General features: G+C 35.7%; 1 protein-coding gene across 1 annotated transcript in view; it reads left to right on the top strand.

Moving 5' to 3' along the window:
- Positions 1 to 27,758, top strand: part of SEMA3A (semaphorin 3A) — a 255,164-nt gene that overhangs the window by 52,609 nt on the left and 174,797 nt on the right. The window contains exons 2-3 of the mRNA XM_005899613.2: positions 15,238 to 15,395; positions 23,772 to 23,834. Of these exons, the coding sequence (XP_005899675.2) occupies positions 15,238 to 15,395; positions 23,772 to 23,834 (221 nt within the window). The remainder of the gene's footprint in view (positions 1 to 15,237; positions 15,396 to 23,771; positions 23,835 to 27,758) is intronic.

Genomic DNA, 27,758 nt, shown 5'->3' with positions numbered 1-27,758 from the left:
AGTTCACTGATTTTCAACACCATCCTCTCCCCTCTCCCTCCTACCCTTCTGCAGGGAAATCTGATTCAAACAAAATCCTGTTTTAAGGAATCCATAAGCCTTCATAATCAGAATCTATATTTATCCTAGTTATAGAAGTGGGATATGTCATTTGAGGGCTTCTGAGGAGACTCAATTGTGAACAATCCACCTGCCAATACAGGAGACGCAATTTCCTTCCCTGGGTCAGGGAGATCTCCTTGAGAAGGAAACAGCAACCCCTGCAATATTCTTGCCTGGGAAATCCCATGAATAGAGGAGCCTGGCAGGCTACATACAGTCCATGGAGCCACAGAGTTGGACACAACTTAATGACTGAACAATAGCAGCAAAATGTCATATGAACACCTTCCCTCCTCTCCCATCCCCCCCCCAAAAAAAACCAAAAAAAGCATCTCAGGTGAACAATTTCTACTTTTCAGCTGACAAACTTACATTGCATTTGTTTGTGGTACTCAGATACTATGTAGTTTAGAGATAGAAAAAACTAGAAATAGTAAGGATAACAGGATAAATTATGAGTTATTTGACTCACATGCACTATTACACATGATGAACATATTTATTTTATCCACCTAATCAGAAATCCATCATTCATTTGATAAGCATAGCAAACACTTCTGTTAGCCACATCTAGGGTTTAGGTAATTCCTGCTCACAGCCACTGGAGAAGGCAAGGCAACCCACTCCAGTACTCTTGCCTGGAAAATCCCATGGATGGAGGGGCCTGGTAGGCTGCAGTCCATGGGGTCGCTGGGAGTCGAATACGACTGAGCGACTTCACTTTCACTTTTAACTTTCATGCATTGGAGAAGGAAATGGCAACCCACTCCAGTGTTCTTGCCTGGAGAATCCCAGGGACGGGGAGCCTGGTGGGCTGCCGTCTATGGGGTCGCACAGAGTTGGATACGACTGAAGTGACTTAGCAGCAGCAGCAGCTCACAGCCACACACAACTGCTTCTCTGATTTATTCATTTTATTGATCCTTGATAAAATTCACATCATCTCCTGGTCTTCCTTATGACTTTCTCTTTTCCTCCAAACTCTGGGAATTAAATAAAGTTTTGTCTCAGCTTCAAAGGGTCACCCACAAACATTGAATTACATATATTCTCCAATAAGTTCACACTTAGCCATACCAATTTTTATCAGTGAGTAAGGAAAATTTTTTTGTTGTCATAAATGTGTCTTGGGATGGAAATAATGGAAAATACTAATTACTCAATTTATTTCTTAAAAACTCATTTGCTCTGTGTTAAGGTAATTCAAATTATTATTAAACAGTTTAAAAAAATTCTTAGAGTGTGCATACACATCAAATAATAGGTGGCTAAGCAATTTATAAGTATTTAATACTCCATATGTGACTATATTACACAATTTTCTTACAGGAAAATGAAATATTTAATGTTTAAGTGTCAGAATCTAAGTTTGCTTTCATATAGTCTTGTAGGGAAATGCTAATTACTTGAAGAACACACTGATACATATGTTGTGGTATACATAAATAAGACAGCCTGAAAAACCAAACTTTTGATGATATTTATCAAATTAAACCTCCTGTTTTTTAACTTTGCTAGTGTTGCATTGCTTACTCATAGGCATTTAAGGAACACTTTCTGGTGAGCTGATTAATAATGGAAACATGCCTGTAGAGGAGCCTTACAAATAAGACAAAAGACAGATTAGAGAACAAAAATTATATTCCTCGATTACTAGCCCATCACTCAAGAGCACCAAGTTACACTGATGTGAGTTGTAAAAGAAGTATCTGCTTTTCAGTTCTAAATCTTTTCTAATGATCTTGCACAGAAATGAGTGATCAATTATTATGTATCTTTGTATTAAATTTTTTTTGTCCACATTGAGACATTTAGTTAATGTAATAATAACATTTAAACTTTTTTTCATTTTTCCAAGGAGAATTAAAAGTTAAAATTATGCATTAGTTATTTTGTAAATTATTTGCAACATTTTTTAAGCATATCATTGTGCCCAAAATTTACTGACATCAGGGATCAGGCAGCAAAAATAAAGCAAAACAACTGAAGTCACAGTTTTTCTAGAAATTTATTTAAAAAGAGCATTGAACTGAGAGCTTGGAGATCTGAATTTAAACTTGGCCTCTGCAACTGTTAATGGTAAAATCACTCATGACTTTTTGTAAATGGAGGCAATCAGACTATAATCAAAAGATCCTTCTAAATATCTAACTCACTAACTATTCAGATAATTAGACACATATGCCACCATGCTAACTTGACATCTAAAAGAACTAAAAACATATTCTACTCCCCATCCATACACGTGGCACACAATTAATGCATTACTGTGTATTATGCTTAAAATGTATGGAGCATCAGAGGAGGAGTAATACCTGCTAAGTCTCAAGGCCTTTATGGGAGAGATGGCTACTAACTGTACCTTGAAGCATAAGAACCTGAAAAGTAAACTAGAAAAAGGAGAGGGCAGCCTAGATTTAGAGAAGAGTAAATTGGCCATTTCTGATAGAATTGTGGCTTAAAACAAGGTTGCAAAGGAACATTAGGAACTGTGACTTTTATTAGGGAGACAGGGCAAAGGTAATGGTGGTGGGTGTAGGTACTTTAAAAAAAAAGAAATATTTTTGAAATTGGCTCTGGTCAATTTTATAATGATGCCTTGAAGACTATATTAAAATGAGAAGTTTAAGAAACAGGATCAGTTAAATTATTGGCATAAACTGTAGCAATAAACTATTGCTATTGTAATAGTTACTGTGTTTAATGTTACTGATTAAATACAACTCCAAAATCAAACTGTAGTCATGATTTTTATATGTCAAATGACCATAACAGTGCCTGACACATAGAATTTTTAAAAATAGCCATTTTATAGCCATGTTATAAATAATTCAGGGTTTAGATGGCATGATTTTATTGGTTATTTGAATGTAATTAGAAAAGCCAGTGTATACTCTGACATAAAATATATACTGCTTATTCCTAGAAGTTTGTTATTACATTTACTTTTTCTGTGTTTTTGCTATATTTTGTAAAAGCTGTTGCAAATACTATTTACTGAGACAAATATTTCTATGTGCCAACACTAGTTATATACCAGGGAAGGATTCTAGGACTAGGAACACAAAGATAAGAAAAAGCAGAATGTTTTAACTCTAGAAATGGAGCTAAAAAGATAAAGCAGTGATTAACTTACATTATTACATGATACTCTTTCACAAAGGAAGGCATGGTATACTGTCCCTTAGAAGGTTGGAGAATTCACAGGAGAGAATTAACCTAGATCCTGGAATCTGAGTAGATTCACATGGTAAGTTCGGGTGGAAGATGGCAACCATTGGGAAACAGAAGACATTCTAAGCAGTGGTGACTATAGAGAGTAGGCCACTGGGGTGACTGGTAGCCGTTCTGTTAATACATTTGCATGTATGTGTGTAAAATATAGGATACATACACTTACCCACAATCTATTGGTAAATGAGCCCCAAAATATGTGGAAAATGCTAAGAGCTCAAATCATGTGTTGGAAATTTCTAAACAGGTTTTAAAGAGATAAATGATCTAATATCTGTGCTTTTAAATTTGATTCATTCCTTGTTTGAATGAATATATTACTAAGAAACTCTTGTTGCTGTAGTCTCTTGAGTGAGTGGATGGTCTGTCTCCTTAAATCTTGCATGTTTGAGAATGTCTGATACTGTCTTTCTTACTGGGTATAAACTTATTGAGTCAAGTATGTTTTCAATTGGATATTTGCACAAATTCCTTTTTTTGATTTCTGGCAAACAATGTTGTTTTGAATAAGGATACAGCCTACTTGATAACTTCAATAGATGACTGAGTTTTATTCATGGATTTCACATATATTCTTCCTTTGTTTAGTAAGTTCCATAATTGATCCTCTAATAGATTAGATTTTCCTGGAAAATGGTAACATTTCAGTCTGCAGATATGTTTATTTTTAGGATTTTAAGGTTTTATTTCCTATCATCCATTCTTATTATCTTCTCATTAATAAATTTTGCCTCTTTTAATGAAAATTTGATTTTGTTATTACTGTGGAGCTTTGGCAACAAAACAGTCTAACTCTCTTTTCCATGTCAATTCCTCTTTTCTATGTTTTTTGGTTGCATTTTGGTCAACTTTCTATCTCTTTATAACAGTGAGAGTGAGCTCGAGGAGTTCACAGTATACAATTGTTATTTTTACTTGAAAACAAGCTTCAAATTTTTAAATACATTTTCTTCTAGGAAAATATATTCTTTATTCTTTCATATCTTGCAGTTGGTGTGTGTCTTATGAAACCCCATCAAAGACACTGGGGAGTAGTCTAGTGTTCACACTTTCCACGCCTACCTTCACTGTGGTTTATCCACAGTGATTTCCTTGAGTGGGAGGGTAATACACACACAATAAGTACTGTGTACAGTGTGTTATTAGAACAGTACTTGGCATACAAATGTTAGTTAAGATGATATTTTGTGTGTTAGTGGTACTTTCAATTTTTATGGATATTTTCCAATAATTTTATAGCCATATATACCCCTACAACTTGTTTATATAATAAAGCATTTATGGATAGAAGGTTTGTGATTTGTTAATACTTTGGTTACTAATTATGTGTAGTTATTGCTGTAGTTCAGCATTTTATCTCAAAATATTTCATGCTCCACTATTTTGGATGTATTCTCTTAACTACTCATGGTTTGATATTCTATGAGTGCATTTCCTCTGAATATTTTCCCCTCAATTTTCTTCTTTTTGTAAAGTGAGATTCAAGGGAAGGGGATAAAGTTAAGAGTGACTTTTTCTCAACTTTACCAGGAGCGTGTCATATTTATTTTGTATAAAGATTATTCTAGAGGCAATGCATAACATGAATGTTGTAACCTTACAAAGGAAGTTCTGTTAGAAGATAATTAGTATAATCAAAAGATGAAATTATAAGGAATTAAACTGTGGCAGTGAGGATATAAGCAGAGGAAACTATAGGAGATATTATAGCACTGAACCAAACTGAAGTGATGGAAACGGTCTGTGGATGATGAAGAGGCTCTGGTTTGTACGATTGTTTGGATGAGTGACACTTGTATCCAGTTTTAAAATGAACCAAAAAGTGATGATATCAATGGAAAAAAGAAAAAGGAGTGAGTTCTAACCAAGTCATGCAAACTCTGAGATATTTGTGCAATAACTAAATAGAGGTTACTAGTAAACTTTTGAGGGAGAAGGCAATGGCACCCCACTCCAGTACTCTTGCCTGGAAAATCCCATGGATGGAGGAGCCTGGTAGGCTGCAGTCCATGGGGTCGCTAAGAGTCAGACACGACTGAGCGACTTCACTTTCACTTTTCACTTTCATGCATTGGAGGAGGAAATGGCAACCCACTCCAGTGTTCTTGCCTAGAGAATCCCAGGGACGGCGGGGCCTGGTGGGCTGCCGTCTATGGGGTCGCACAGAGTTGGACACGACTGAAGCAACAGCAGCAGCAGCAGCAGTAAACCTTTGGAAAAGGCAATGGCACCCCATTCCAGTACTCTTGCCTGGAAAATCCCATGGGCGGAGGAGCGTGGTAGGCTGCAGTCCATGGGGTCACGAAGGGTCAGACACGACTGAGCGACTTCACTTTCCTTTTTCACTTTCATGCATTGGAGAAGGAAATGGCAACCCACTTCAGTGTTCGTGCCTGGAGGATCCCAGGGACGGGGAGCCTGGTGGGCTACCGTCTATGGGGTCACACAGAGTTGGACACGACTGAAGCAACTTAGCAGCAGCAGCAGCAGTAAACCTCTGTTTGGCTTTTGGGGGGAAATCTGTCTTGGAAGATATACATATGAGACATATCAAAATACTGCTTGTGATGAAAGCTATACTTGTAGATAAGATTATAAACAGAGTTATTATTGTATAAAAAGACCAAGTACAGAGTAAATAAAATAATGTAAATATTTAAGAAACTATTAACTAAGGTGAATTATGTGATAGTGAGAGGTAACCAAACTTCTCAACAATCAGTCTAAGTATTTTCCAAAGTATATTCTTATATTTCTCTCTTTTCTTTTTAATGATCAGTTCTTAGTATTCTCAAAAATTCCTCCTTCTTAGAGGTGGTGCAGAGTAAGACAGTCTGGCCTCTGGTGTTGGGAACTGAAATCTTGATTCCATCTCATGAACTCTATGACCTAAGATATTCCCAATATGTATCTGAATCAATTTCTCCATGAGAAAAAATGGAAATAAAAGTTTCCACCTTAAAATGTTTCAGGGCTTGAATTAGTATATTAATAAATCATTCAACAGCTTTTTGGCACATAATAGACACTGAAAATTTATTTCTTTTGTATTTTCTCTTCTTTCTCCTGGCTGTTTTTCATGTCCTCTGAATGAAATGTTCCATTGCACCCCTTTATACTGCCCTGTACATTTTTAAGGCCAGGCTTAATTGCCAAACTTTCTCTAAGTATTACCCACTTCTTCTGGTAGCATTAATTTATCCTTTCTATAAACTTCCTCAGTTCTTACTATTCTTTCTGTGATTGTTGTTCATTTAGTTTTTGCTTCCCTGAGGGCATTTGTCTACTTTCAATCAACGTTTTATTAGTCTTCATACTTCATAGTCAATGTCTACATGTTACACATAATGAGCACTAGATGGATGCTTGTTGAATTAGTAGTTGAATGATTCAAATAAAAAATGTGAATCATCAGAGTAGATTGTGAAAAACTTACTTTCCACAAATATTTCTCACATGAGAAAAAGTGGAAGTAGATTTCTATCACAGAGAGGCCTGCTCTTGATATTTTATAGTGTATTGAAGGGAAAATCTCTTGTCCCTCCCTGACAATGTGGTTCAGGGCACTTGTGAATTATGGGTCTAGAAGCATAGAATCTGGGTTTGGGCTGATCATGAACCTTTACTTGTCCAAAGCTCGTGTGAGTACCCAGAACCTTGATCAAGGGGTCTATCTAAGTCAAAAAAGGTTGATGTATTCAAGTCAACTATAAATAAGAAATATCTGGCAGAAGACAGTCTTGGTATCATGTCAGTGTGATGGAGACTAATATCAGAGATCAGACTGTTGGCAAATACAAAGAAATACATTGAAAGGAGAACTTGAAGAAATATTCTAGGCAAAGGTCATGAGGTTGTGTTTTATAAAGTGTTGTGGCCTCTGGCACAAGCTAGAGAAAGTAGCAAATTCGTTAGGGTAAAAGTGACCTTCAGACCAGTATGTTTAAACTGGATATACATTTTGAGTCTACCTGTTATCTAAGATAGATTTTTTTCCTAAGTATATTCAAACAATACATTGGACCAAACTTGGTAAATTGAGAAAATATTCTCAGCACCATCAAATAAATAATAGCATGTAGAGCTCACTAACATTGGGGTTTGTTGGTTCAATGACAAGATGCAGTGGCCAGAAATGCTCCGAGTAGAGTTCATTCTCTACAGTTTATCTTAGAGCTGCTGCTGCTGCTGCTAAGTCGCTTCAGTCGTGTCCGACTCTGCACGACCCCACAGATGGCAGCCCACCAGGCTCCCCCGTCCCTGGGATTCTCCAGGCAAGAACACTGGAGTGGGTTGCCATTTCCTTCTCCAATGCATGAAAGTGAAAAGTGAAAGTGAAGTCACTCAGTCGTGTCTGACCCTCAGCGACCCCATGGACTGCAGCCTTCCAGGCTCCGCCGTCCATGGGATTCTCCAGGCAAGAGTACTGGAGTGGGGTGCCATTGCCTTCAGCACTTCCCAAATAGAAGTCTGGAGAAAGCTACCACCCTTCTCCACATTAAGTTCTAAAAACCAGTCCTCGATGAAACAAAGTAAAAAAAAAAGATGACTTTTTCTACAATATAACTTTATTAATCTCTAAAATTTATTGTGTATTTTTGGTCCTTCCTAAACTTTTTGTTAGTTAAATAAAATTCCTTATCTTCTTTGTATAAATGAAAATAATAGTAAATAGCACTTATTCTATTGTTCTGTTTTTATAGGGCAACAAAAAGTTGTCATCTTTCATTTCAGCCCTCATTTCTCTTTTGGAAATTTAAATACTCTAGGAAGCACCGAAATAAAGACTCTCAAATTTGGGACCTCAATGAACTTTCCCATATTACAAATATCTGAATGTGCCACCATTTAGTCAAAATATTTTGGCATTGTACAGACCCAAATTTTGACTGCATTAAATAGGATCTTTGTTCTGTGCAAAGGACAAAGTTCAAGCCATGGAAAAAGGACATAAGCCTAAAGCCTTCAGTGAATACAGGCAATTCATTAGAGAACAGCAACTGGTGGGGTCCCATTACCTTTCATGCTATAAAATTAAGAGAAGGGTGGGTTTTGGAAGGAAGGAAGAAAGGGAGGAGGAGAGAAATAGAAATAGAAATGTCATAGAAGTCAGAAGTATAGAGAACAGGATGACTGTTGTTTCGATATGAAGTTCAAATGTACAGCAGTTCTCTTTCCAGTTATAAAAACTCTAGTTCTGGATAATCTTGCATTAGGAAATCAGTATTCATTTCACTGTGTTTTTGAAATTTGATCTGGTCATTGTAATGCAGTCATCTATGTAAATCGGTTCTTACCCTAAAGATAATCAGGACAGCACAGGAACTATAGAACTTTATTATGTAGAGCTGAATCGACAGATGTGATTTTGATGTAAATTTTCTCACCTTTTTTCTTTTCATATGTTACATACACAAGAAGAACACTAACTTATAAAATAATTTTTTAGTATTTTAAATAATGTACTGATAGTGACATCTAAATTTGTTTTTTCCTCTATTCAGAGTTGCATTAGATATCCTGATGGATTCAAGGGGAAAAGGCAAATCTAAAAATTTATAAATAAATAAGTTGAATGAAAATGAGAATTTACTCATTAGGAAAAAAATCATGGGTCTTCACCCATGACTATTTTGATAGGATATTCTGACTGAAGGACAGAACAAGAAAAATTTCTTCTCTCCTTTTGCTGCATAATGTTAGATTTTTAAAAATCTTATCACATGGACTTTGTGTCTTGAATTTCAGAAGATCCATAAGATTTTTAGTAATACATCACAGAGAATGCAGTCTATTTATAATTGAAAATCATGCTGCTTGAAGTTATATGAATCAGTTCTCCTTCCAGAACATGTGTAAACTTATACTTATTGTCTATATTGCCTTATATATAGCATGTCTTAGGTAGCAATTATTGAACACAAACTATTTGCTTATAGTTTTATGACCAGTTTACCTTTCATTTGTCGTTAAACAAAGCATATAAACACTAAGTCATTTGTTGAATCTGGAATAAACAGAATGTTTTCTTAATTATCTTAAAAATATAAGAATACATAGTTTATTAAAAGTGCTTGTCTGAAATAGCACTTTTGATTACAGTCCTGCATTTGCTTTTCTTTATGGTCGACATGGCACGTAGAAGGTAAAATAATGTTTAAATGAGGGAAAAATTGAATTGTACCCAAGATGAATTAGTGCCTTTATATGCTTTGTCTACTAGGATTCACCAAAGTCAAGTTGATTCTATAGAAATTTATGTTTTTCTATAATGAATAGCTGTTGTTGACGAAATGTGAACATAGGCAAGATGTAAGAACATAGTAGGGTATTAAATGTCTCATATTACTGTATATTAATTTCAAAGCTAGTTTGTGTAATGGTAAAATGTACATTAAAGTGGCTGAAAAGAAACATCTAAAGTTCTTTGATTCTAAAAGAGTAAAGTCAAAATTGAAGTTAAAATCAACTGCAACTTAATATGTCAACATATATAAAAAATAAAATCATAAGCTTATAATTTAAAAACCATAAATGAGAACAGACTGTTTTAAAATGTGAAATATAGACTTAAGGAAAGAGTCTCTAATTTTAACCTAGATTTTTTTCACCCTGAGAAGAGGTGAGATAATCTAAGCAATCCAGAATTTGCCCTGGCTCAATGCCAAGAAGGTCTCAGAAAGATTCTTCTCTGTTATGAAGTGATGGATAAAATCCCTGATACACAGGAACGTGTAAGGAATTAGCAGCAAAAGAAATGATGAGGCAAAATTAAGTACCTTCAAAGAATGTAAAACAGCTGCCAACCTGTACTCCAGGAGAATATTGTCTTTTTGTTTAATGAAATGATCCAGCAGAAACATTTTTTAAGTGTAGTTTGTTTACAAAGTGATTTCACACATAAATGACTAAAGTCTTTTCTCTTAAGTTGTCAGTGCATAGAAACCACTAATTCTCCCTAAGCTTAATTTATAAAATTCAACATGTAACATTTTTCAGTTGTATGAATATTTTCATTATTTGGAATTATGGTATTGCCAAATTCAGACTTAAATTGAAGAAAGTAGGGAAAAACACTACGCCATTCAGGTATTACCTAAATCAAATTCCTTACGATAATATAGTAGAAGAGACAAATAGATCCAAGGGCTTAGATCTGATAGACAGAGTACCTGAAGAACTGTGAATGGAGTTCATAACATTGTACAGGAGGCAATGATCAAAACCACTCCCAAGGAAAAGAAATGTAAGATGGCAAAATGGTTGTCTGAGGAGGCCTTACAAATAGCTGAGAAAAGAAGCAAAACTAAAGGTAAAGGAGAAAAGGAAAGATATACCCATCTGAATGCAGAGTTCAAAAGAATAGCAAGGAGAGATAAGAAAGCCTTGCTAAGTCAACAATGCAAAGAAATATAGGAAAAGAACAGGATGTGAAAGACTAGAGCTCTCTTCCAGAAAATTAGAAATACTGAGGGGACATTTCATACAAAGATGGGAAAAATGAAGGACAAAAAAAAGTATAAACCTAACAGAAGCAGAAGATATTAAGAAGAGGTGGCAAGAATATACAGAACTATACCAAAAAAAAAAAAAACCTTAATGATGCAGATAACCATGATGGTGTGATCACTCACCTAGAGCCAACATCCTGGATTGTAAAGTCAAATGGGCCTTAAGAAGCATCACTATGAGCAAAGATAGTGGAGATGATGGAATTCCAGCTGAACTATTTCAAATCCTAAAAGATGATGCTGTGAAAGTGCTGCATTCAATATGCCAGCAAATACTGAAAACTAGCAGTGGCCTGAGGACTGGAAAAGGTCAGTTTTCATTCCAATCTCAAAGAAAGGCAATGCCAAAGAATGTTTAAACTACCACGCAATTGCACTCATTTCATACACTGGCAAAGTGATTCTCAAGATTCTTCAAGCCAGGCTTCAACAGTACATGAACTGAGAACTCCCAGATGTTCAAGCTGGATTTAGAAAAGGCAGAGGAACCAGAGGTCAAATTGCCAACATTGATTGGATTATAGAAAAACCAAGAGATTTCCATAAAAACATCTGTTACATGGACTATACAAATCCTTTAACTGTGGATCACAACAAACAGTGGGAAATTCTTCAAGAGATGGGAATACCAGACCACTTTATCTGACTCCAGAGAAACCTGTATGCAAGTCAAGAAGCAACAGTTAGAACCAGTCATGAAACAATCAACTGGTTCCAACATGGGAAAGGAGTACTTCAAGGCTGTATTTTGTCATCTCGCTTATTTAACTTATATGCAGAGTACATCATGTGAAATGCTGGGCTGCATAAAGTACAAGCTGCAATCAAGATTGCTGGGAGAAATATCAATAACCTCAGAAATGCAAATGACACTGTCCTTATGGCAGAAAGCAAAGAGGAATTAAAGAACCTCTTGAAGAAAGTGAAAGAAGAGAGTGAAAAAGTTGGCTTAAAACTCAACATTCAAAAAACTACAATCATGGCTTCTGGTCCCTCATTTCATCTCAAATAGATGGGAAAACAAGGCAAAGAGTGAGAGCTTGTATTTTCTTGGGTTCTAAAATCACTGCAGATGGTGACTACAGTCATGAAGTTAAAAGATACTTGCTCCTTGGAAGAAAATCTATGAGGAAGCTAGATAGCATGTTAAAAAGCAGAGATATTACTTTGCCAACAAAAGTCCATATAGTCAAAGCTATGGTTTTTCCAGTAGTCACGTATGGATGTGAGAATTGGACCATAAAGAAGGCTGAGCACCAGAGAATTGATGCTTTTGAACTGTGGTGTTTGACAAGACTCTTGAGAGTCCCTTGGACTGCAAGAAGATCAAACCAGTCAATCGTAAAGGAAATCAATCCTGAGTATTCATTGGAAGGACTGATGCTGAAGTTGTAGCTCTAGTACTCCAGTACTTTCCAGTCAGCTGGTGTGAAGAGCTGACTCATTAGAAAAGACCCTGATGCTGGGAAAGATCGAAGGCAGGAAGAGAAGGGGACGACAGAGAATGAGATGATTGGATGGCATCACCGCCTCAATAGACTTAAGTTTGAGCAATCTCTGGGAGCTGGTGAAGGACAGGGAAGCCTGCCATGTGGGAGTCCATGGGGTCACAAAGATTCAGACATGACAGAGTGACTGAACAACAACAATAAATGATATAGAAAGTCATTATTTTTATTCTTTAAAGTGCAGCCACAGGTATACATGTGTGCCCCATCCCATGTATACCTGTGGCGGATTCATTTTGATATTTGGCAAAACTAATACAATTATGTAAAGTTTAAAAATAAAATAAAATTAGAAAAAAAAATCAAAAAAAAAAAAATAAAGTGCAGCCAACATACAGAAATTGGCAAACAAAAACCAAAGTAAACCAAGGAGTTACTGCTCTTCTTTTTTATTCCTTAACCATACACAATTACTGACACTAACAAATTAGTACACTTGATGAGATAGTGGAAAAGTACTTCTTTCAGTCAGCTCCATCTTCCCTGATTTCCTACTTGTAGTCAAGAAGAATTATTTAATTTCACCTTTGTAATAACTCTTGGAAGATTTATTATTAACCCCTTTTTTCTAAACCCTGAGGCCTAAGTAATGAAAAGAACTCATCTAAGTTTACACACCCTGTAAGTACTGTGGCCGTGCTTGTGTTTTCACCTATAGCTATGACTCCATATTCTATAGCTATATTAGTTGTCTTCCCACTGCTTTTCCACTTCATGTTTAGAGGTCTCTTACATGGTTTCTATGCGTGTCCAATTAAAATCAATCCGTCTCTTAAATGACCCTCTTGATGATTAATATCTATGTAATTGTCTTGATTTAGACTCAGCAGGCTTTTAAAACTTTTTTCAGTTTGCCTAGCTACCTGTAGTTTGGTCTCTCTGGTGTTAGGATAGAATTAGAGATTAGAATTGGAAAGAAGAGTGAAGGTCATCTATTCTGCTTGATAAACAGAGCTCTGTATATAGTCAATTAGTACATGAGCATATCCAGTGATACAGCCCATGTCTCTGGTATAGGTCTTTCCATCCTCACACAGCTCGGAGTGCCTGAAATTTCTGTCTTATATTGACTTATATTTACCTTCATATACTGCATGGTGGATTCTTTGTTCTTTCTCTTTGGAGACTAATAGCACTCATTTATTTCAGATATGCCTCACATGAATGAGTCTCTTTCCCTTGATCTGTTTCTTCTTTTCCTCCTGCCTTCTATTCTTCTTTCCTTCCTTTTTTTTTTTTTTGGTCATAAGTTGAGGACGAAATAAGATAAACCAGTAGTGTACTGTTTCTCATGAAGAAATTTGAAAAGCATCTTTTAACAATTTATTAACAATTATTACAGTTTTGCATGCAAGATGGGTAGTTAGGTAGGTAGATATAGATAGACATTCCATTTAATATGTATTGACCCAGTACTATATAAAAGAAACCATGTGATTTGTGGATAATAAGCTATTAACTATATGTTTTCTTATTAATTCTGGTATGTAATTCATTTATATGAATGATGGTAATAATTGACACTGTGATGCAGGCTATAAGTAATTAAAGGAAAATATTACAAAGAAATTAATTCTGTGTGAATCTGTTAGGGGTTTCATCTGAACTAGCTTGGAAGAGTGATGCTCTTTTCTCTAGGTAGCATATAGTTGTAGGTGTCAGGAACAATGTCAGGAAAGGCTAATAAGTGGATGACTATGGAGTGTGTTTTCCTGCCCTGTGGTGGGCATGAGAAAGAGTACTGAGGTGGGGTTTAAACTCAAATGGTGTTTATCTGAACTTTGATGCCAAGTTAAGAATTTTGAACTTTGTTCTTTATTAAAATATTCTTTTGATGAGATGGAAAAGGAAGTAAAAAGATAAAACAAGGCAAATTATTGAGTGACTAGTGTCCTGGGGTAGGTCTGGGACAGAGGAAAGGTCTTCATTTCTGCTTTCATTCCTTGGAAGGCACATTCTACATTTTATGGGTGCTGATGAAAATTTCTACTATGCATGCGTGGTAAAAAGCAGAATCACTGATTCAGAACACATTTCGAAGAGTCCCCAACATTTGTATTTGGGGACTGTGGTGCGGTGGTGGCAGCAGGAGTGGTGGTGGTGGGTGTATTTATATAAACACTATATATAAAATTTCAGTTGAAACAGATAAAGGAAACCTTTTTGGTGATGATCAGCAATTACCTTTCTAGTGCAAAGACAATTTACTGTTCTTTCTATTTGAAAATATTTTTCTTAAGGTATCTGAAGGTTCAGTATTTGCCTGTTCACAGCAAAAGTAAATTGGAAATCAATAAACTGAAAAATTGGGATCACATAGCAAATTAATTTAACTCAATGTTTTCATAAAAAAATAACTCATCCACATGCCAGTTACAAAATATTACAAAATTAGTGATTTAAGTATCAAAAAGGCATACTGAAATTCTTTATTAAAGAGAGACCTTAAACAACCTACGAGATTGTTTTCCCCACAGTACCTCTGCTCTGTTGGCCCTTAAGCTTATCCTTCTAGCAATGACTTGGAGCAGATGAAAACCACTTAAACAAATTTTAATAGAGTTAAAGATGTTTTAATACAAACTGACCATTCTAATTTATTGCCACATGCAAGGAGATTCCACCAGACCAATCATTTGGACAAGGTATTTCTCTCCCTTGTTCTGTAGGAGTATGTCATCTTGAACATGAAATCAGCACACTAATGGGAGCACAACTTCCATTTCATCGAAAGGTAAAGAGTCCTGTGAAGTTTTACTATCACAAAGAATAACCACTGATTGATAACACAGCAGGCAGTAGCCAGATTACCATGTGCCAATCGTCTGTACTCATACCGAACCTCACATTAACGCTCAATGTCTTGCTTTGTTACCTTGCAGAAATGTTGGAATCCAACAATGTGATTACTTTCAATGGGTTGGCCAACAGCTCCAGTTACCATACCTTCCTTTTGGATGAGGAACGGAGTAGACTGTATGTTGGAGCAAAGGATCATATATTTTCATTCAACCTGGTTAATATCAAGGATTTTCAAAAGGTACCTTTATTCTGATATATGGACTATAATTTTAGTGAAACAATTTAAGTTATACAGAATTTTCTAGCTATTTAATTATGTGACAACTGAAAAACTTATTCAAATTAATATTTTGTCTTTTCAGACACATAAAATTAAAGCACTGATTTGACTTTTATAAATCAATATATATAGTAAACCATAAAAATCATCGAGAAGGAAATTGTAGTATTTTTGGTGATCATTATAAGAAATGCTAACTTTAGCTTATTTTTCTACAGTGGTATCATTTTTCCTGCATACAATTAAATACCTAAACCATTTTAGAAATGTATAATAATTGATTTCATATACTAGGTATATGTGTATATATATTTATGTATAATTTATGCATCTGTCTATATTGCCAAAAAATGCAAACTTCATCAATCATTATATACATCTGATGTGTCACTCATGTTTGTAAAGTTTATTATTAATGGAACACAGTTACTCTTAATTCATTTACATATTGTCCCTGTCTGCTTTTATTCTACAATGTCAGAGCTGAGTAGCTGTGATAGAAATCATCTGGATCAGAAAGCCTGGAATATTTACTATCTGGCCCTTTAAACAAAAAGTTTGCCAAACCTTGATCTGGGAGATTGGTTTTCAGTGTTCAATTTTTGCAAATGTGGTCATTTAGATGCTAGTCTTTATCAGTTTTTAATACACATTATAAAAAGTATTATTAATATTTTGGTATTTATTACTTATTTAACTAATACACTATATAGGTTGGAAAATAAACATGGGATGACAAATTAATGGAAATTGTGCTACTGAGTCTATATGCTGTATTCTGAGTCAAACATTTATTTTTTCAGTTAGTATTTCCAGTCTAAATTTTCTGAGAAACAGAGATCTTTTTCCAAGCTTTCCCAAGAGTGCAAATGTGACATGCTTTTTAGGATGCATGCGTGCATGTATGCTTAGTCACTCAGTCGCGTCTGACTCTTTGTGACCCCATGGACTGCAGCCCGCCAGGCTCCTCTGTCCATGGAATTTTCCAGGCAAGAATATTGGAGTGAGTTGTCATTTTCTACTCCAGGGCATCTTCCTGACCTGACCCAGCAATCAACCTCTTATCTCCTGAGTCTCCTGTTTTGGCAGGTGGAGTCTTTGCCACTAACCCACCTAGGAAGGCCTTTTAGGGTGCATTGCTGTTGTTCTTTAGTGGCTAAGTCCTATCCTACTCTTTTGTGACCCCATGGACTATAGCCCACCAGGCTGCTCTGTTCATGGGATTTTTCCAGACAAGAATATTAGAGTGGGTTGTCATTTCTTTCTGGGTCAGGATATCTTCCTGACCGAAGGATCCAACCCACGTCTCCTGCATTGGCAGGTGGATTATTCACTGGTGAGCCACCAGCGAAGCCCCTTTAGGGTACATACACTTCAGCACTTATACATGTATTTATACACCTAAGTATCATACATAGTTTTACTTCTTAATACTGAGGGTTTTAAAGTGGTGTGTCTCAACTTCTTATAAACTGTAATGAACTGGACAATAAGTTTTTAAAAATAACAGAATTGTAAAAAGCTTTTGTTCTGTTTGCAGAATGTTGCCTACGATACACTAAAGATTTAATTTCAGGGCTGATTTATTTCTAATAGAGTATACCAGTAAACCTATAACTTTTATTCTGTTACCCAAACCCTAAAATTCTGACTGTGAATTACGAAATTTGATTTTTGACATACAGTCATAAAACAGCAGTGCCCTTACTGATATATTTTGAAATTAAAATATGGCATTTAATAATCACCTTGATTTCTTCAGTCTATTTCCTTTATATATATATATTTATATATATAATATATTTATTATATATATATTTTATATATTATATATATATATCAGTCTATTTGATTTTGAAGCCTCCTCAGATGATAGCAATATCCCTAAAGTTATCTATTATCTAAAGAAATGAGTTATCCATTTGTTTTTCTGAAATGATAAAAATACTTTACATCTTTTGTAAAGGTCACAAAATAAGCAGGTTTTTGTTGCTTTAGTGAAAGAAAACCACTCTTTATAAAATGAAGGAAAATCTAAGATGATTACGAAGACTACATATTTTAGTAATAAGAGACTATACAGTTCACATTTTAAATGTTTAAAGAATTTTCATAATTCTATAAAATCCATATATATCAATATAAATATATGTGATATATATCTACATAGACAATATATGAGCAGGTGTCACTTCAAAATATGTTTAATGTATTGATTGTGTTTCTTCTGAAGGAATATTCTTAATTTGATATATATATACATTAAGTTCTAATATTGAAAAGAACTAAATTGTCATGTAAAACAATTTACTATTCTACAATTGAGAAAAATCCTGGAGACATTTTTATGCCTGGGATATATCATTTATAGCAAATATTTGCTGAAAAATGGATTCAGTAAAAGTTCGGTGACTTGCCCAATATCATAGTCTTCTTACTATAGCTCCTACTCTTGATTCAAATCATTATTCTGTAATATGAGACATATTTCTAATTTTAAACATCAGTTTCAAAAATATTTAATTGTCACACTGTTTATAAGATAAATACAGTTTTCTTAAGGATTTACTTCTGCTTGTTTATATTTGTCTATTAATGCTCTTTTAACCTATGTATAATGTTATTCAATAACTTTTTTCCTAAACCTCTACTTAGGAATAAAATCTGTATAAAATAAACTCAGTATAAAATCTGTAGGGGGTACAAATAATTCTTGAGGCACTTACAAGATAATATTAAAGTTGAGGTGTATGAATTTAAGGTGAATATTAGGCCAACCCTTGTTAGAGAGAAAAACACAGTCTCAGGTTTCAGTTTAGTTCAGTCGCTCAGTCGTGTCCGACTCTTTGTGACCCCATGAACTGCAGCACTCCATGCCTCCCTGTTCATCACCAACTCCCGGAGTTCACTCAAACTCACGTCCATTGAGTCGGTGATGCCATCCAGCCATCTCATCCTCTATCGTCCCCTTCTCCTCCTGCCCCCAATCCCTCCCAGCATCAGAGTCTTTTCCAATGAGTCAATTCTTCACATGAGGTGGCCAAAAAATTGGAGTTTCAGCTTTAGCATCATTCCTTCCAAAGAACACCCAGGACTGATCTCCTTTAGGATGGACTGGTTGGATCTCCTTTCAGTCCAAGGGACTCTCAAGAGTCTTCTCCAACACCACAGTTCAAAAGCATCAATTCTTCGGTGCTCAGCCTTCTTCACAGTCCAACTCTCACATCCATACATGACCACAGGAAAAACCATAGCCTTGACTAGATGGACCTTTGTTGGCAAAATAATGTCTCTGCTTTTGAATATGCTATCTAGGTTGGTCATAACTTTCCTTCCAAGAAATAAGCGTCTTTTAATTCATGGCTGCAATCACCATCTGCACTCAGGTTTAGATGGACCATAAAAAACGTATTTGGCCTTGATAAAGGCTTACATCTCTTTAAGGTGAAAATGCTTATTCAATAATGAGTAAGAGGAGCTACCATGGATAAATGTATAGAAACATAAAGAAGGGAAAGTCAAATATGATCATGAAGCACTTTGAATATGAGGGTAAGAAATATAAGCACTATTAATGAGATTAATTAATGGGCTTCCCTGGTGGCTCAGTGGAAAAGAAACTACCTGCCAACACAGAAGACACAGGATCAATCCCTGAGTTGGGAACACCCCCAGGAGAAGGAAATGTCAACTCTATAATTCTTGCCTGGGATATCCCAAGGGCAGAGGAGCCTCCTGGGATACTATCCATTAGTTCACGAAAAGACCTGGGCATGACTTAGAGACTAAACAACAATTAAATTAATGAGAAATTGTAGCGCAAGGAAAAGAAAATATCAACAGGTTAATAAATCTAACCAAAAGTTAGGAATTATCCTTCATGGAAATAAATGCTATTAAAAAGACAATTTATATATTTGCTCTATTAACTTATAGTTATTCTCATTAAATTGCTTTCCAAAAGAGCACTTTCTACACCAGAATTTATTTATTTATTTTTCATGTTAGATATTTAAGCCATTTTTTTCACCCTGGTCTGTAATAAGTTGAGACTACACACCCCTCGGGAATGCAAAAGTAGGAAGTCAAGAGATACCTGGAGTAACAGGCAAATTGGTGTTGGAGTACAAAATGAGGCAGGGAAAAGGCTAACAGAGTTTTGTCAAGAGCATGCACTGCTCATAGCAAACACCCTCTTCCAACCACACAAGGGACGACTCTACAAATGGACATCACCAGATTGTCAATACCAAAATCAGATTATATTCTTTGCAGCTAAATTAGAGAAGCTCAATACAGTCAGCAAAAACAAGACTAGAAGCTGACTGTGGCTCAGACCATGAACTCCTTATTGCAAAATCCGGGCTTAAATTGATGAAAAAGTGAAAAGCACAGGAAAAGCAAATGTTTCATTTGAGCTAAATCAAATCTCTTGTGATTATACAGTGGAAGTAACAAATAGATTCAAGGGATTAGGTCTGATAGAGTGCCTAAAGAACAATGGACAGAGGTTCATGACATTGTACAGGAGGCAGTGACAAGACCATCCTCAAGAAAAAGAAATGCAAAAAGTTAAAATGGCTTTCTGAGAAGGCCTTACAAATAACTGAGAAAAGAGGAGAAGCTAAAGGCAAACAAGAAAAGGAAAGATATACCCATCTGAATGCAGAGTTCCAAAGAATAGCAAGGAGAGATAAGAAAGCCTTCCTCAGTGATTAAAGGAAAGAAATATAGGAAAGCAATAGAATATGAAAGACTAGAGATCCCTTCAAAAAAACTAGAGATAACAGGGGAACGTGTCATGCAAAGATGGGCACAATAAAGTACAGAAACAGTAAGCACCTAACAGAAACAGAAGAGATTAAGAAGAGGAGGCATGAATACCCAGAAGAAATAGGCAAAAAAGATCTTAATGACCCAGATAACCATGATGGTATGATCACTCACCTAGAGCCAGACAACCTGGAATGTAAAGTCAAGTGGGCCTTAGAAAGCATCACTACAAACAAAGCTAGTGGAGGTGATGGAATTCCAGTTGAGCTATTTCAAATCCTGAAAGATGATGCTGTGAAAGTGCTGCACTCAATATGCCAGCAAATTTGGAAAACTCAGCAGTGGCCATAGGACTGGAAAAGGTCAGTTTTCATTCCAAACCCAAAGAAAGGCAATGCCAAAGAATGCTCAAACTACCACACAATTGCACTCATCTCACATGCTAGCAAAGTACTGCTCAAAATTCTCCAAGCCAGGCTTGAACAGTATGTGAATTGTGAAATTCCAGATGTTGAAGGTGGATTTAGAAAAGACACAGGAACCAGAGATCAAATTGGTAACATCTGTTGGATCATAGAAAAAGCACAAGAGTTCCAGAAAAACATCTACTACTTTACTGACTATCCCAAAGCCTTTGACTGTGTGGATCACAAAAATTGTGAAAAAATTATTCAAGAGATGGGAATACCAGACCACCTGACCTGCCTCCTGAGAAATCTGTATGCAGGTCAAGAAACAATAGTTAGAACCAGACATGGAAAAACAAACTGGTTCCAAATTGGGAGAGGAGTATGTCAAGGCTGCATCATATTGTCACCCTGCTTATTTAACATATACGCAGAGTGCATCATGTGAAATGCCAGGCTGTATGCAGCACAAGCTGGAATCAAGATTGCTGGGAGAAATATCAATAACCTCTGAATGCTGATGACACCACCCTTATGCAGAAAGGGATGAAGAAATAAAGAGCCTCTTGAAGAAAGTGAAAGAGGAGAGTGAAAAAGCTGGCTTAAAACTCAAAATTAAAAAAACTAAGATCATGGCAAACGATACCATCACTTCATGGCAAATAGATGGGGAAACAGTGGCTGACTTTATTTTTCTGGGCTCCAAAATCACTGCAGATGGTAACCGCAGCCATGACATTAAAAGACACTTGCTCCTTGGAAGAAAAGCTTTGACCAACCTAGACAGCATATTAAAAAGCAGAGACCTTACTTTTCCAACAAATGTATGTCTAGTCAAAGCTATGGATTTTCCAGTAGTCATGTATGGATGTGAGAATTGAACCATAAAGAAAGCTGAGTGCGGAAGAATTGATGCTTTTGAAATATGCTGTTGGAAAAGACTCTTGAGAGTCCCTTGGACTGTAAGGAGATCCAACCAGTCAGTCCTAAAGGAAATCCATCCTGAATATTCATTGGAAGGACTGATGCTGAAGCTGAAATTCCAATACTTTGGCCACCTGATGTGAAGCACTGACTCATTGGAAAAGACTCTGATGCTGGGAGAGATTGAAAGCAGGAGGAGAATGGGATAACAGAGGATGAGATGGTTGGATGGCATCACCGTCTCGATGGACATGAGTTTGAGCAAGCTCCAGGAGTTGGTGATGTACAGAGAAGCCTGGCATGCTGCAGTCCATGGGGTTGCAAAGAGTCAGACATGACTTAGTGACTGAACTGAACTGAACTGAATACACCCCTCTAAATTATAAGAAAATTTAGCATGAATGTTAGCATGATTACTTTTTTGTTAATAATGACATAAGAGAGAAATCTAAAAACGAGTCCTATGTTGTGTCAATGACATCTATGAAAAACCAGGAAACTGCAAGAAAACAACCTGCCTTTTTGAATTAAAAAAGGTATCTATTTTAATAATACATGATTTTTGCACAATCTGTCTGAAAAGCTGAATATGAAAGTCAAATCTTAGCTCTGCTATTTATTATCTCTGTGTTCCAGAGAAAATTTATATTTGGTCTTCCTCCATTGTTAACTTTTAAGGAAGAATAGCTCACTTGGCTTTTCCATATTCAGTGAGAAGACAGGGCTGTGGAGCCTGTTGATTGGAGGTGCAAGCCCTTATTCAAGAATCAGAGTAATGTTAATTGTAAGAATGTAAGGCTTGTTAATTAAAATCATGGTGACTATATTCTTCCTTTGTAAAAAATTTATGAAATTCCTTTGTGAAAAATAAAACTTATGATGCAAATTATATTATAGTATTTTACATACACAGACATACATGAAAAGTATATCAAAATGAAAGGATTACATAAATTAAGTGCTTTAAATGATAAAAAATAAATACATATAAAAAAATCTTTAGAGTTTTTCATTGTGACATGGACCTGAAATCCACTTGCCATGTCAACATAATTTATTTCAATAAGTCCTAAATTCTTATTTATAAATGCATTGCACTTTGCCTTTATTCCCTAGATTATCACAGCCTTTGCTTAAGTTTATGACCATTTATATTGAATTATCTAGAGGTTCCCAAATGAATGATTATCATTCATTTTGAGACTAAAAGCTTTCTAGCATACATGAATGACTAACTGCCATCATCTCTGAAATTTTCTTTTACATATGACTTTTTTCCCCCTGAAATTAACTGTTGTTACCAGACAAGAAAGAGTTTAAAAAAATTAAAATTGCTATGCCCAAAAAGATAGGAGTCATTGAAATTGTTCAGGGCAACTGAAAAAGTTTATGTTAAACTTTAGATGAGGATATTTTAATTAATATTATTGAGGGAAATGCATCTACAATCCTTTAAGCCAAGAGTTGAATTGATTTACCTACCAGTGTCCCTGTATTCAAATCATACAGGAAACTTTGGAAAGATGATGACCAAATATTAGGGATGAAAATGCAAAGTTATTACTCAATCTGAGTTTTACCCACAGTGAGGTGGGTGATTTTTTTTTTTTAAGAGTATCTGTTTCCTCATTTCCTCCTTTATCTCTTGAACGTATGCAGTGCTACTGTTCACCCATTTTCCTTTCAAAAAAAAAGAAAAGAAAGATTCCTTTCTAAAGTGGATTTCTCTAACCCTATCAGTTGCTCATTCAAGAATGTCATGCTGAGATCTGACTTATGGAAATGGATCCAGAGCACCTGATGTTTAAATTTCAAAATCAATATCACTATTTTATGATAAAAACTGATTCATTGAAAAGAATGCAAGCTGCATTCTATGCCTGTTTCTGTCTCTCTTCACTAGATTCTCATGTGGTCTCAAGAAGATCTTCCACTCCCAAACTATCTTACAGTTCTTTCCATCACACACTGTTTAGATCTATTGACTACATAAATTTCTGTGTTGCTCAAATTTTGTTTATACAGCAAAACCTAACAGGTAGAGAGTATATGACTCAAGTTCATGCTAATTATCTAATGCCACTTTAAAGTCTACACTCAAAGTCTCTCGCCAATAATGCTTTCTGGAACTTTCTTTGTCTCAGTTGCCCTACTTGATCTAACAGACTGTAATGTTGGATCTCTTAGAAAACTTAATTGGCAGAAAATAATGTTTCTTTTCTGCCCTTAGATTGTGTGGCCAGTATCTTACACCAGAAGAGATGAATGCAAGTGGGCTGGAAAAGATATTCTGGTAAGTATCAATCTAGTAAGTTATTTTAGTAATTGCATAAGGAATTTATTATTCTAGCGTCATTTTGCTCATTTTTATATGAAACATCATGCTTTGTGGACTTAATCACTCTTTCAAAACATATTAATGTTTTGATTAAATTTAATTAAATTGATTAAATTAAATTCAAAATTAAAATTTTGAATATTTTGACATTTTTATGTAAAACATTGAAAGTTTAATGCAAAGCAAGTGGGTAAAATTGACAATATATCTAATAAAGCAAAAATGTGTTCCTTTTGATGATTTATATATGCAATAGGTAATTAACAAAATGCATTTTTTAGCATATATACTTATAGCCAGTGAAACAACTTATTTGTACAGATTGGTTTTCGATGTTAATTCTTCTTAATTCTTTTGAATAATTAAAATTTTTCTTCTTCTGAGTCACTGTGATTAAATTACACCTTCTTTCCATTTCATTCTATTTCTTTTCTTTCTTTTCTCTCCCCTGCTTTCCTTTCTGCCTTATGCTTCTCTTCTCCTTTCTCCCTATGAACTTTCATCTTTCCTTTCCTCCTTACTTCCTATATTTCATGTACTCATTCCTTAAGGAAATATGAATTGAGAAATGACTATGTAATAGACATTGTCTTTGGTACTCCGGACAAAAGATGAAATGAACGGTAAGCAATCCCTACAATGATTAATAGGTGGAGAAGGCAATGGCACCCCACTCCAGTACTCTTGCCTGGAAAATCCCATGGATGGAGGAGCCTGGTGGGCTACAGTCCATGAGGTCGCTAAGAGTTGGACATGGCTGAGCGACTTCACTTTCACTTTTCACTTTCATGCATTGGAGAAGAAAATGGCAACCCACTCCAGTGTTCTTGCCTGGAGAATCCCAGGGACTGGGGAGCCTGGTGGGCTGCTGTCTATGGGGTCACACAGAGTCGGACACAACTGAAGCGACTTAGCAGCAATAGGTAGAGGCCATTTTTCCTGAGGTAAGCTTTGTCAGCGAGTCACAGGTTTGAAGCATAGCCATGTATCTGCACAGATCATGAAAGGCAGTTATAATCATTTAAATCAATGCTTTAAAAAAAATTCAGAATTTTAAATATGATTTTTTTTTTATGTTTTATCAGGTATTTTTGGATCCAAAACAAAAGGAAATAAGTTTAAATGTTTTGTCTCTGGATTAGCATTTAGAAGAAATTTATCCTAAGTGCATTAAGTCATAAATCAACTTGTATGTATGTATGTATATATGTATGTATGTAGATAGATAGGTAGATAGATATTTTCAAGGGACAATCTGATTGATTGGTAGCAGCTGCCTACGATGTATGTATTTAGAATGATTTGAAGTGAAATCTGAGTTCATGGAAAAGGATGGCAGCAGTGTTGGCTACCAGTGAAAGCAGATGGAGGCACACAGAGCACAGGCATCTTCTGCCCATGATTAAGACATATGAGCAAACATGGGAAATTTATCCTTAAAAATTTAAGTTTAGGGACACATAGTTTTTTGAGACAGGCACGCACTGCGTCCTTCTTTGCCTGGCAAAGCAATAAAGCTATCCTTTTCTACTTTACCCGCCTCCAAAAAAAAAAATTCATTTTAAATATAAAGATTGTAACTCATATTACACCTTCAGAAGCATAAACATTTTTCTGATTACATGAAAGTAGACAAAAATTCTGTTCTATCAAACTTTATAGTATCCTAAATTAATACATAGTTTAGGGTGATTGAAAAGGAGTAAGTTGAAAAATTAAATAAGACTTCAAAAAAGCCAAGAATTTTACGTTGATTCCCACTGACTTATTAATTTTACTTGAGCAAGCACCTTAACTGGTGGAGTGGATTTGTAGTATCTTATCCGTTAAATGGGACAGTACATATTTTGCAATTATGAGTTTAATGGTTTTTGTGAAAATTATTTATACTACTGCATAAGTGTGGGCAAAATATATGACTGAATAAGTAAATATTTATTAATATCAAAATGCTATATTTAACACTAACAAATTTGAAAGATTGCAATGTGATAATAACTAAGAATGCAGAGAAATAGAGGCTTTACCTGTATACAGTTGTCACTTTTAAAAACACATTTTTTTCTCTTTCTATTAAAATATAACAGGCAAAGACATAGGCACTTAAAATTATTGAGGATCCCTCCTTTGCCAAGCACTATGATAATTTAAATTGTATTTTATATGTAGTTTTTTAATAATAAATTTACCAAATGGCTATCATTAGCACCATTTTCTTAATCAGGAAATATAATGATTCAGAGTATTCATTCAAAATGTTCTCATTCAAAAATTTTGAAACATTTTGAGTACACTACTCAAAGCTGAGATAAAAAATTTTGTGTCTCTGCTGATGTTTTTGGTGTTGTGTGGCATATATGGATTTGAAGTTCTGCATTAACACACAGATAATGAACAATAGAAATTGAAAGAAATATCTTACATGTTCCGGTCTTTTTAAGGGTGTCTTTGTGTGTGTGCTCAGTCACTCAGTCATGTCCAATTTTGTCACCCCACGGACTGCAGCCTGCCCAGAGACTCTGTCCATAGGATTTTTCTGGCAAAGAATACTGGAGTGGGTTGCCGTTTTCTCCTCTAGGGGATCTTGGTGTGGACATAATAATAACCCACTCATAACATTTTTGTAAGACTCAATCACAAATGAAATTATTACCTAGTCTGTAATGCATGATACAAATATTAACTATTATTCGGTTCAGTTCAGTTCAGTCGCTCAGTCGTGTCTGACTCTTCAGGACCCCATGAATCACAGCACGCCAGGCCTCCCTGTCCATCACCAACTCCCGGAGTTCACTCAGACTCACGTCCATCGAGTCAGTGATGCCAACCAGCCATCTCATCCTCTGTCGTCCCCTTCTCCTCCTGCCCCCACTCCCTCCCAGCATCAGAGTCTTTTCCAGTGAGTCAACTCTTCTCATGAGGTGACCAAAGTACTGGAGTTTCAGCTTTAGCATCATTCCTTCCAAAGCAATCCCAGGGCAGATCTCCTTTAGGATGGGCTGTTTGGATCTCCTTGCAGTCCAAGGGACTCTGAAGAGTCTTCTCCAACACCACAGTTCAAAAGCATCAATTCTTCAGCGCTCAGCCTTCTTCACAGTCCAACTCTCACATTCATACATGACAGGTGGAAAAACCATAGTGTATGTAATAGAGTTGCTTAGACAATTTCTAAGTGAAAACATTGTTAACGAAATATGTTTTGGTCCTTCCTAATGATCATGATCACTGTAGTGTGGCACTGCTCTGAATTCAGTAACATTTGCAAATTGAAGATAATAACCATACTTAACTGACAGATTATCTCGATTTTATAAAAAGCATTAAGCCCAAGTACTGACCGTATCTGGTCCAATGATTAAATTAGCTCATTCAGTTGCTAAGATAGCAGATATTCTTTTTTGTCTATGGTTTCCAAAATTCATCTCAGTCCCTTTCCCTTATCTTTCATGCCTCTGGCCTTGCCTCATCTCCCCTCCCCTAACCTCTCATCTTCTTCCCTCCTCTCCCACTCCTACTCCTCAATCAGTACCAAACACTGAGGGATTCTGGTGTTAGCCTAGATACAGTTAGATCAGCAGTTGCAGTAAAGTCAGGATCCCCAGAGTTCCAAGGAATAACCTTAATGATGACCTCAGCGGTTTCCTCTCCAAGACAAGCAACTTTATTATATTTTCCAGGCTTGCTGAATATGCTTATGGTCTTGATAGAAGTAAATTAAAAGGAGCTAAACCATATGGTGTCTGTGAAGTCTGATACAGGGTATTAATGGCACCTGATTTTTTTGTAACACTTTGTAATAAGGATTCTGAAAACTTGTAAATTATGTCTCATACATTATGGTAGAAATAGGTAATTATGAATTCACTGAGAGATATAAAC

This window comes from Bos mutus, chromosome 4 (genome assembly GCF_027580195.1).
Source record: "Bos mutus isolate GX-2022 chromosome 4, NWIPB_WYAK_1.1, whole genome shotgun sequence".
Classification (NCBI taxonomy): domain Eukaryota; kingdom Metazoa; phylum Chordata; class Mammalia; order Artiodactyla; family Bovidae; genus Bos; species Bos mutus.
Note: the sequence above shows the minus strand (reverse complement) of the source record. Positions and strands in the feature narration are given on the sequence as shown.